This window comes from Grus americana, chromosome 5 (genome assembly GCF_028858705.1).
Source record: "Grus americana isolate bGruAme1 chromosome 5, bGruAme1.mat, whole genome shotgun sequence".
Taxonomy (NCBI): Eukaryota; Metazoa; Chordata; class Aves; order Gruiformes; family Gruidae; genus Grus; species Grus americana.
In genome coordinates, this window is record NC_072856.1 from 64,554,929 (window position 1) to 64,567,246 (window position 12,318).

At 45.1% G+C, this 12,318-nt stretch overlaps 1 protein-coding gene across 1 annotated transcript in view; it reads left to right on the top strand.

The window, feature by feature from the left end:
• The first annotated feature begins 4,377 nt into the window (after positions 1–4,377).
• The window catches only part of RTN1 (reticulon 1), a 120,368-nt gene continuing 112,427 nt past the window's right edge, over positions 4,378–12,318 (top strand). The window contains exon 1 of the mRNA XM_054828031.1: positions 4,378–4,969. Within this exon, the coding sequence (XP_054684006.1) occupies positions 4,780–4,969 (190 nt within the window). The 5' untranslated portion in view covers positions 4,378–4,779. The remainder of the gene's footprint in view (positions 4,970–12,318) is intronic.

Consider the following 12,318-nt stretch of genomic DNA (forward strand, 5'->3'; position numbering starts at 1 on the left):
GTGCTGTCATGCACTCCCAGAGGTTTGCTTGTTTGGGGGAGAGGTTGTGAGACACACGTGGAAACCAGGTGGTCTGCAGTGCAGATGTGGTCAACTGAAAACCAGACCATAGCTGCTACAGTGCTGGAGTCTTTGCTATGGGGTAGGGGGAGGTTGTTTTACTCATCTTTGTTTTCCCAGTTATGTCAAAATCCTCTTTTTTTTTCTTTGCTTTTTCCTATTGAAATTTGTTTATTCTAAAACCTCAAGAATAAAACCTCAAGGAAGAGGAGATGATTTTTTTCTATTGCTGAATCAGTTGATATACCCTGCCAGGTCCTTTGCTCTTTGCCAGTAATGTTACATCTGAGACCAAAAATTCCCTCGAGGTTCAAAGTTACTTTGGCCCAGCAGCATACATCAGCCCAAGAGCACAAAGGACTATAAAGGAAAGAGAAGCAATTTGTGTCTATACATTTTCAGACTTCGTATATTCAAAGACTTATAATGGCCAAAGGGAAGAGTGAGAGAATTAAATACCAATGAGCAGAAATAGATGAGTCCTGTGCAAGTCAGTTTTCAACACAATGCAATACAAACTACTGGGAGCTTTTGTAAATTTGTTGAAAACAGAAAGAAATCACCTTTGTTCCTTTGTGCCGAGTATTACTTAAACTCACACCTCTCCTAAGCACACATTTGATTAAATCTTCATCCATCCTGATCTTCTTGCGGGAATATTAAAAAAGCCTGTAAAATGTCTAGTGACATAACCTTATACATGACAGCCCAGGTTGTGCCAAGTTCAAAGTTGTCTGTACAAGCATGCAAAAATGGATCAATCAAGATTTCTGAGTATCTGTCTTGTCGTTCCAGTTGAGTTTTCTTTCATTCATCCTGGCAAACCAAAGCTTTGCTATCAGAAATGTATGTACCACACCCGTGATGGTGATGGTCAGTCAGAGAAATTGGACCTCTAGTTTCCCACCTGACTTTGCGTGGTGATGAGCAGGGCTGATTGTATTGCATGAGACTGTTCCAGGTCACCTGGGGACTGTACAGAAACTGGTGAAATAAAGCCCTGGGTTGTGCTACAATTGGGATCCCTGAAGCAAAAAACCACTTTTTTGCTTTATTTATCCCTGCTTGTCCCCATTTCTCTTCAATAAGCAGAGCACACAGTCCACATTCTTTCCTGTCTTTTACTATAGTAACGTTGTCTGTTTTCATGCCAGCAGCCTTCAGATCATGATAACCTTTTTGGTCTGTAGAAATGAATCATTCCTAGCGTGTGTGCACACATTCTGATGATGCTGCATTATCAGGAGACCTTTATGATCGCATATTGCTCACACAGCAAAGCTGTCAGGGGCTCGGTGCTCTCACAGGCCTTCTCCTGAGCCCTCCAGTCCATTACCGACTCACAAAAAGTGTCAAAGGGCCACCCCAGAGAGTGATGGACACAAAACTGGAGAGTCTGAACAAGGACGTGTATTAAGATCTATGGGAAGATATATTTTTGAAAACATACTGTATATCATTAACATCATTAATAGTAACTTAAGTCACCAGATTCTTGCCAGAATCATAATCAGACAATATACTGTGCTTGATGTGGTATGTCATGTGTGTGCCAAAGGGGGAACTACAAATTAGGTAAATTTATCTCCATTGCTCATGAGGTGAGCTTTAGGTGTGGGATCAGACAAGGAACTACTGGAGAGAGTCCAGCGGAGGGCTACAAGGATCTCTCATATGAGGAAGTGCTGAGTCTGTTTAGTCTGGAGAAGAGAAGACTGAGAGAGGATCTGATCAGTGCTTATAAATATCTAAAGGGTGGGTGTCAACAGGTTGGGGGCAGACTCTTCTCAGGGGTGCCCAGTGACAGGACAAGGGGCAACCAGCATAAACTGGAACACAGAAAGTTCCATCTCAACATGAGGAAAAAATTCTTTACTTTGAGGCTGACAGAGGACTGGAACAAGCTGCCCAGAGAGGCTGTGGGGTCGTCTTTGGAGATATTCAAAACCTGCCTGGATACAATCCTGTGCAACCTGCTCTAGGTGACCCTGCTTTAGCAGGGAGGTTAGACTGGATGATCTCCAGAGGTCCCTTCCAAACCCTGCCAGTCTGTGATTCTGTGATTTGGCAATACAAACATGATGGCTAAAATCATAAGCTACTGAACTGCAGCAAACACCATCCTATCTTGACATAAATAGATAAAATCCAATGAGCCTGTGTGTATAAGGCGGCTTGAACACACTGGAGGGCATATTTTCACCATTGTTCCAAGAAGATGGTAAATAATGCTTAATTAATAAATACTTTATGTGTGAGTTACAGGAGAGTCAACATTCACAAGGAGGGATTCAGCAGGGCTGCATGCTTCAAGCAGCTTTTTCCTCAATCAAAAAGCTTGAAGCTCGTATCAAAGATACATTTTCTGTCTATCTCAGGAGTATGGATTACCTGGAAATAACTCACAAGTAAAGCTGAATTTGATAGACTATGTTGTGTGACACGTCTGTCATTGTTTTTGCAAAGCAGTGGCTCAATAGGAGATTCCCTGGTAGTCATTACCCTCTGGATAGCCATATTTCAGCCAAGTGGTTTGGAGTAGTTTTCTTGTTCTAGCCCAGATGGTCTTGCATGCTGTGTTAGAGCATATGTTGCCCTGAAAGTAAAATGACCTATATAATAATTGCTGATCTTGAAATAGAGTGCAAAGCATAGCAAGGGGAGAAGTGGGTTTGATGTCATTGTCTTTCAGTAATTAATCACATTAGGGAGCTCACAAGAAGAAAGAAGTTGTTGGTGGTTAGGTTCACACTGTCTGTTGACATCTGCCTCGAGTACTAACTCACCAACCTATAACACAAGTTTTCAAGTGTGGCTACCAGGGCAGGCAGATCCTCAAGAGTCCATAGGACCTCGTGTGTACAAGTGCATTTGACAATGGTGTGTCATGAGTCATGTTTGCAGAAGCTGTCCCACAAGGCACCACAGCTTACAGGGCGGACAGAAGACAGTGCATTTGGTTTATAGCTACTTCTGAAGATTTTTTTTCCAGGGCAATACAGAAACAGCTGTGTGATTTCCCTTTTTAAAGTCAAATTTTGCTAGTATTAGTCTACAGTATCTCCACGCTAGAATTGTACCATGCAGCCCCAATCAGAATGATATCTTATTGTTTAAAATCACACTTGCCACTCAGAGCTTGAGACAACAGAGTTTATCTGAATTCACACCAGTCACTTTACTTCCAGTGTGATTTGCTAATTTTGAGCATGTTGCTCACACTGACACCTTTGGCTGCAGACCTCCAAAAGGACACCCCTGTCCCTGGTCTACCCCACTGTGCTGAGAAGTCCATCTCTGAAGGGCCACAGGGAGCTGACATTGAACAGGATAGACTCAGGCAGCAGCAAGACAGCTTCCACAAATAGATCTAGACTGGAGTGAGGATTAGGGTGGCAATTCCCTGGGAAGATAACACAAATGGAAATGCTGGATGCTACTTCTAAGACTCTTCATCTTGCAGTGTGGGCTTAACCTGAATTCCCCCCCCGGCTTTGCATGGAGAGAGTGGAAACATGGTAAGTTTTCAAACCCAAGCATAAGCATGCTGGAGCTGGAGAGGGTCTGAAGCATACCTGGGGATTCTGTGACATAAAGATCTGTTGCAGCAACAGGCAAAGAGCCAGGGTGGGGTGAAGTCTTCTGGCTGGGGCAATCACTCTTCACTTCATAGCTTGACTTGTCACATCACGAGAGAGGTCCTTCTGCAAGACAGTAAACTCCTTTCTTTGACCTGTCAGTGCCGGAGCTCCATGCAATGCAAGAATGATCCCATACCATTTACCTGACTTTGTCTCCTCATCTGTGAAAGAATGGCAAGGATACTGGTCCCCAGTGCACCTGGGAAGTGTCACAGATCCTGCCCTGTACTTTCACCTTTGCTATATCTCATGCCACTGCTGCTCTCACAAACAGCAAGGATCCCTGACAGTTCACATCACCTCTAAGAACACATTACTTCTGTGAGAAAGTAAGCAAGCAAATACAATGGCACAACACAAAAAAAAAAAAAAAAAAAAAAAAAAGGGCACACAGACACCTGCTGTGAGTTTATTTTGACAAGTGTCATTTAGATGCAATAAGCTGTGATCATCTCTCTGGTGTGGCTGCAAACAGAAAGGAGCCAACTGGGTAAACAAACCCAGGTACTTGGGAGCAGAGTGCGGATTGGGGGGCCAGTGGAGAGAGTGGGGAATGGGGAGCTTTTAGGATGCGCTTCGCCGTGGGCTGTCTTTCCCCTCTCCACCAAGCCTGGAGGTGCAGGAGGAGCTGCGCTGCTCCGTGGGATGCTCTAGAGAGGAGGGGATGCAGAGGAAGGGGGATGCGTGCTGCGTGGGGGAGTGCAGGACAGGAGAGGGGGGCGTGTGCCTGCCTCGAAGGGGGCATTTCTTCCCTTATACACACAAGCCAATGCCTACCCTGCTGAAGCAGTTAAACGGGGGAGAGCAGCAGCCAGGCTGGCAGATTCCTGCCCTGTGATATGCCAGCCACAGGGTGACGCAAGGGCTGGAAGGCTCCAACTAAACAAGCCATTTTCACCTGCGTAATAAGCGCTAGTGGAGATACAGCAACAGCAGCAGCAGCGGCTCCGAGTCTCCGCAGCCGGCCAGACTCCAGCGCGGCCGCAGCACCATCCAGCCCTCAGCGGCCACCGCAGCTTTTTCGGTGGTTCCTGCCACAGCCCGAGAGCCAGAGACCAGCGGCTGCCTTGCAAGCAGCATGTCAGCCCCGCCGGACCCCCAGGACCTGCTGCTGGCAGGCACTGGGGTGCACTGGGCTGCGGATGGAGCGGACCAGTATGCAGCTGGGGCTCCGCTGCGGGATGGAGATGGGGCTCAGCAGCGGGAACAGCTGGTTTTCGGCTCCGCCAGGGAACACCCGCCCGTTGCCATGGCGACTGCATCCCCAGGTAAAAGGCAAGGGGTACTCAGGGATGCTCAACAAAGGGGGCCTGGCAGCAGCATCTCCTGGTTGTCTCATCCCCGTCCCTTCCCTGGTTCGTCTCCCAGCTTGGCTGCTTGGAAACATTACTAACGAGTTAGTGAGTGCGTCTAGGAAAACAGAAAATAATGAGCAATTGCGGCCTTTGCAAATAATCTTTTTTGCTGATGTGGGGGAGGGGGGATGCAAGACCCAGCCAAGTTCCCTAAAGCTCTTTGCAGTTTGATAGGCACTGGACATCCAGATTTCAGTCAAATGTTAGAGGGCATTTTATTTCACCTGACTTGATGGGGCTCTGTCCTCATTTGTTGTACACCTGTACACATCTGGAGTGACAGATCTCAAAGGAGCTACTTCAGATATTCCCCGTGCACCTGGAATTCCTGCATGGCCCCTTCTGTTATTTCCACATGTAGCTTTTAATGGAGTGCCTATTCTGAAGTGTTGTGTATTTTCTGCATGCTTTTGAGACATGTCCATTTAATCATGGACTATTTAGTTGCTGTGTTTTCCTCCTTTTGCCTTTTTAGGTGCATTTCACTTAAGGTGCATTTAGTTCAGCTAGGGTCTGCAGTTCATTGATTTTCATTTTACTTTTGCGATGTACTTGATTTCCCTTGGTTTAGAGTTCATTTCTTTAGTGGATGTATTAAGAGCAGGTGTATATCTGTTAACGAACCCCAGAAGCCTTCAGTGTCCAGTAGCTCCCGGTAGAAATGTTTGGGGAAAAATGACTCTCTTTCTTTCTTGGTGACACTTCCCTACTTTCTTTCCCATTGCTTCCTATCAAAGAACTCAAATAACCAAATAACTGAGCTCTCGGGAAGCTGATGGGTCCTGTCTAGACTCCTCTTCACTGGGAAGTAGATGTTTCCATTATACAGCCTGACAGCATTAAACTTGTCTTGAGTAAGTTGAGGGTCAGGGCTTGGGACTGGAATCGGTCTCCATTATGCAATAGCTGCAGGAGCATTAGGAACTGCATTTTTGGGCTGAGTCCTTTCTAATCCCCTCCAGTCAATCAGCACAAAGAGTAGCTGGCCAGAAACAACACAGTCTGCGTGACTACATGTATTATTCCACTCATACCCATCTGTATGTTTTTTTCAGGGTCTGAGTGTGCAGCTGTGCATGTGTGTGCTCTCAACATGGATGTTTCCCTGGTGCTTTTCTGTCTGCTTGATGCTACTGAGTTCAGTAGTAAAATGGGATCTAACGCCCATCAGCTGATGTGGGAAATGTTTTGCTGTTTTGTAGCTTTGGGCAGGCAGCAAATCTGCTGATGTGCTGCTCATTCGCTGATCTGAGTGGTAGGTTGTGAAACGTGACTTTTTACTGGAGAGAGGCAGATGGCTTGTAATGTAAGGCTGTTCTAGGTGCAGGGGGTGTGTGTGTGAAGAGGGACAGGACTGAGGTCCCCAGGTAGGGTTGCTTCAACAGTATAATGACATGAAGAAGGAGGAAAGGATCTTGCGAGCTTTTGTTATTCACTGATGGATAAAAATATGGCCATGCTGAATCTTAATGTACAGAACAAAGAGGGGTGGTCTCTTAAATTGTGTAAATCCCCTTTAAGTTGAATGACTGTGATACTGCTTACATATAATGAAGGCTTTTTCAGGCTTAACCTGGTCTGTAAATTCAGGCTTATAGAATGCAGAATAGACAGAATGAAAGGAAGAAAGAAAAGGAAAGAAGAAAGAAAAGGAAAAAGAGAAGCAATAAAAATATTTTTTGGCTTTTTGAATCCTCTGCAAAGGGGCTTTAGACATGTTTGTTTGCATGTGTCAAACTCCGGCAAGGTGGAGATAAAGTGAGCAATACAGATCTTTTTTGGTGCTTGCTAGCTGTGGATTGACAGTCTGTCAAATTAGCAATATCGTAAGAGTAGTAATATATTTTAAACATTTCCCATTTTATTCTCCCTATTTAATAAAATAACTGTTATGTGGTGCTGTGTGTGTCTAGCTGACCACAGCAGACAGAGCAGCATCCCAACCAGTGCAGTCCTGCGCACGCAGTCTCCTTTTCTGTTTGTGGCTGCAGCACCTGTATTTCTTTTCCACGTTACCTCAACAGCTACAGCTCCTGATCCTTTCACCAGGGGAAGTAAATAATTTCCCTGTGTGTCCATGTGACTAAATATTCTTAAGTTGCTGAATAAGAGGTGTGTCATATTGCTGAATATCTAAACCTGTCAAGTATTTCAGAAAGTTCTTTAATTCTCCTGCTCAGAGGGGGATTCCTGTGTATTCCTAAGCTGTAGGAATGGACCCAGCGGGAGATACCTAGCTCCAGCAACTTACAACACTGCTATCAACTGCCATAAACTTAAAAGACTCCCTACACAATGGGGTGCCTGGGGACACTTCAGACAAGGAACAATGCATCCAAACAAGAGTGAACCGGACAGTATGTTTTCCAGGTAGTTTCCCAACACATCCCATATCTTCCTCCACACCTCTCAGAGCAGTCTTTTTTTGTGAAAAACATAGTTATGCTCTTTGAGGCAAGAGCAGGGTTTGGAGACTGAGAGATTCTCCCAGCATGAAAATAACTGAAAATAAATGGTGGGAATTTATCACAAGTTGTACAGAAGTTTTCTTATACAACCTAAAAATTTGCAAACTTTCCCTCATCTCAGCTTTTGTTTTAAGTTTGAAAACCAGCCAGGGATTGTTGAAAGGTTCGGGAATATTTTCAAGCTGGCCGTGGGCCCGGCTTTGAGCCAAACTGGCTTTGTGTCAAAACCTTGTGAGTGGTTTCTGAATGATGAAAAGAAATGGATTTCACTCCCCGTTCTTCAGATCAACCAAAATCGGCAATGATTGGGACTGCAGAAAAATTCCCACGAGGAGTGGAATGCTCAGAGATTTCTCAAGAAAAATCAGGGCAATAAGGAGCTGCAGATCCCACATCTGTTTCTCCTCCTGCAGAGCTACAATGAAGATAGACTCCAGTAGCTTCTGGGCAGGGACAAAGCAGTTTCTCTTGCTTTTATATTTGCTGAAAATGCTGTTCTCCCTCAAATGAAGTGTTTCTCTCCTTCCCAAAGATGAATTTGGTTCAGGGTGAGAGGAGCTTGCAGGCAGGTCTTGCAAGGACTGGAGACTGAAGCAGTCCTGAAAGGCTGGTGAGCAGTTGCATGTTGGTGAAGAGAGCCCCATGTCACCCAACACACCATCTGGTCACATATTCTGTTATTTATTTTTATACATCAACAGTGATTAAAATTCCTTGAAAAGAATTATTTCCAAAAATATTACACAGGCTACCAGGCATCTCCCAGGATAAATACATATGGTTTCCTTCAGAGAAATGGCAAAATGTAAGAATGGACTGTACCTCTACAGTGCAGGTGTGCTTAGGGGGAAAGAGGGGAAAAAGGGCGGGAACTCATACAAATGGTGATTCCTGTGTCAGGATCTGGGAAGCTGTATGCAGCCTAGTGCATTTGTGGGTATCTGTAGGGTGATTTACAGGCAGCAGTGGTACAGGCAGCCCCTACATCCATGTAGCTAAGACTGAGAGAGCTGCCAGTGAGCCCTGCCTGCTGATACTCATGCCAGGATGCTCTTTGCCTTCAGGCTGGCCACAGCAGTCAGGACATCCCTGGCAATCCTGACCCATTTCCAGCTGCCTCCAAAGACAGGTCGCAGGTAGGATTCAGCTGCCCAAAGGAGAGGTGGCCAGTGCCACAGGAGATGGCATTAATAACTGGGACGTGTCTATGGGGATACAACGGGATGACAAATATGGCCTATGGGAACCCTTCTGGAACAGCAGCCAGAGGCTGGTTGGGATTCCCCCGGGATGCCTCAGTGGCACAAAAGTCCTATGATTATGGGACTGAACACACCCATGTGGTATGTGCCAGCAAGGCAAGGTGGGGAGGAGGAACTACAAGCTGCTTGGATGAGGCGGATTTGTTGAGAAACAGCCTCTGCCTGCCAAGGAGCAGTGAGATACCAAATCCCAGGAGTGTTTCATGCTCTGCTGGGTGTAGATGTAGCACACAAGACCGTGAGTGGTCCTGGCTTCTGCTGCTCCGTAACAAGGACAGACTCTCTAGGCTCAGTGCTTTTAGTAAAGCCATTTTTAAAAAACCTTTCTAATTCACATGATTCGTAGAGGTCGAGCTTGAAAATGTGTGCTGTTTACCCACATGCTCTCACTATGAACTAACCCACCAACCCCCTGCCAGCAAGGGACTGCAGTGAGGTGCTCCTAGCATAAGCCTGTGTTTGTACTGATAACGCTTCACCTCTAAATCTCGGTTTATTGTTTCTTTCCAGTTACTGGAGAGGGTGAGTTACTGGCAGCTTTACACCTCAACATGAGAGAGGTGTTTAATGGTTTTCAGGCAGCTTGAGAGCCCTGTGGTTCACCTGAGTGGAGAGAAGTGGGTATGAACGTGAATGTCTGCACTGCTTGGGTTTGACACTGACACTTTTCGGAGAATTCAGAGCACGACCAAATGCAGCAGGTTCCCCAGGGCAACTGGGGAACCTGCTGCATTTGGCCTTCCCACCCCTTCCCAAGTATTGCTTTAGCAAGAGGTCCCCCTCCCTAAGCATCCATGGCAATGTACTGCTCAAGGCCATGTGCACTGTAAAGGCCAAGATCCAAAACCTGATTTATTAAGTTGCTGTAGAAGGAGTCTTGATAGGGTGGATTCACTGACCTAAGCATGGGCCACAGGGGAGCCTAAGCAGCTGTTTGGAAATACGTCCTCAACTGTCAGGCAATCTTGCTCAGATTTAGCCAACTGAGGCCAGATTTAGTCTCACTTTGGAAGAGTACATATTCATGCCAATTCTATTATTGACATTTTAGTCTTTCCTGATTTAGAAAATTGAATTTAATTTTTCTGTGTTCCCTTCAAAACCTCTGGCATACTGGTGTGAAGTGAAGGCGATTGAGATCATTTGGTGGAGGCTCTCCCCACTCTCTGGGGTTTTGTGAGTGCAAGCAGATTTTGCAGAAGGATAGAACCACAGTGGATTTCTTCTTGGATCCTTCTGTTCCTGTAATTCTCATGAAGCTTGACAAAGTGGCCATTTTTTCCCAGCTCACAATTAGTCATCTAAAAAAATTCCTATTGAAATACCATCCTTCATTCCCACTCGGGTAAAGTAGGAGCAATGGCTCCTGTTGGGCTCCTCCAGCAAGTGCTCTGCATCTGGGGGTGAAAAGTGCTATTGGAGGTGTATAAAATGTCCTGGTTTAAAATCTGTACAGAGATCTAGTTCTCAGCTCTATACAGATCAAAATGCAGCTGTCTTTGCCCTGTTCCCCAGAGGGATGCAGGTAGCTCCATCCCCGCTTTGACTTCCATGCTGATGAAATTTCTTCAGCCTTCAGGGCTGCAAATGGATTGAGGAAGAGGATGAGGCAGGTGAAAGAGCAGAGTAGTACCAGGGAGGGGGACTCACCTGCCTTATTCTAATCTTCATCGCTCAGTAATGAAATGTTTTATTTATAGGCAAGGAACTGAGGAGGAGAGGCTGGGGAGGAGGAGAACAGCATGGAGGGGAGAGGCTTTGGATATCCCAGTTGCGCCAAGCATTGGGTTTTTTGTGTTGCAGGATTTCCTGGGCTGCAAGTCTCCCCTGGGCTGGGTGGTTCACTGTTCTAAAGGTCCTGGGAGGCACATCTGCCTCCTTTTTTCTGCAGCTCTAGAAATGCCATTCAATGACATGTCTTACACCTTATTTCCCCCTCCAAAACTGTAGTGTGCAGTACATGCACACTCAGCATGTGCCCTCAGTCTGCCTGGTGATAGTGACCGCAGCAAACGCCCGTGTGCTGCCTCTGGCTCAGTCCTCCTGGAGAAGTTTGGGCAGATCCCATAGCTCTGTTTATCATGATTTCATAGACTGTCCCACGAAAGGATGCTGGCCCAACTGTGTGGCCTGGATTGACCCGCGATGCTCAGGACTACCGTTTGGCTCTGCTTTAGGCCCTGAGACCTGATTTGGCCTCAAGACCTACCTATTTCGTGCATGCGTTTTAGCTCAAAGTTCCTGAAATACCCAAGGAGTTGTGCTGCAGGTCCACATCATCAACAGGGAATGGAGGTTTTTAAATGGGTGACTTCTTAGGAATTTGCCTCACATTCCCTCCTAAGTTGTTGGTACCTCTAAAATGGGCCAAGCACACACTAAACCTTTTTCATTTTTAATACTGCATTTATGTCCTTGTGTCTGTTTTTCATGTTGTGTTCTCTTACTGCCAGATCAAGGCTGCTTACAAAATTCTGGGGGTTCTTGTTTTTCTTGGGTTGTTTGTTGTTTTTTTCAAAAGAAAAGAAGGCTATCACATAGCAAACCATGTTTCAAGTAATGAAGCATTATTTGTAATTAGTTTTCTATTTTAGGGAAAGTAAATATACGTGCTGCTGTAGACTTGGCATGATTCAGCACGCAGGAACACACCCCACATGTAGTATTCTGGTTTTTTAAGACACTTCTGATTTATGGTCAGCCTGTTCCTCTAAGAAACCCTGTACCTTCAACAGTGAGAATAAATTCTTGGCACTCACCTGCAAGACAAGACTTGAAATAGAGAGGACCTTAATCACCTATTTCAGTCCTCCTTGTTTCAATAAAGTATTTAAGACCCTAATTATATGGAACATAAGCACATTCTTAAGTGCTTTAAAAAATTAGGATGGTCTTAAGCATGTGCATAAAGGTGAGCATGTGTTTTGCTGAATTTAGGGATAAATGAATTAGAAGATATATCATGGATAAATTGGCTTTATTACCCATTAGACCAGACTGCTTCAGGTCACTTGTCCATAAAATGGAGGCACCAGCACTTATCTATCTCATTACAGCACTGTGAAAATTAACATTTAAAGCCATTGAAAACTTGGAATGAAAATCATTATAATGTTGTTGTTTATTTTGATCTATTGTGTGTGTCCAGGTGAGACTAAAAATTGTTGGAAATTACTATTGCCTTCATAAGGCTGTCTCTTTCAAATATTAAAGTGTTATCTCATAAGCATTGGCTTTATACTTTAATATTCCTTAAAAGTGGGCTTTTCCATCTTTATTTAAATAACAGCTGCTGAAAGAGTTCTTTGAATATTTCTTTCACTGCTGTAATGAGACACCTGCCCTTGATACAGCCTTCAATTATCATGAGATCTCATATCAGAAAAGGTAGCTGGTTCTTCAGAGATTATTTTGACACAATTGCCATTAACAGCTGCAGCATTCCCAACATCTCCTTCGTGTAGCAGTGACTCCCATCCCGGATGCAGTGCTGCAGCGGGGCGTTTGCTTGGGTACAGGTGAGGATGAAGCG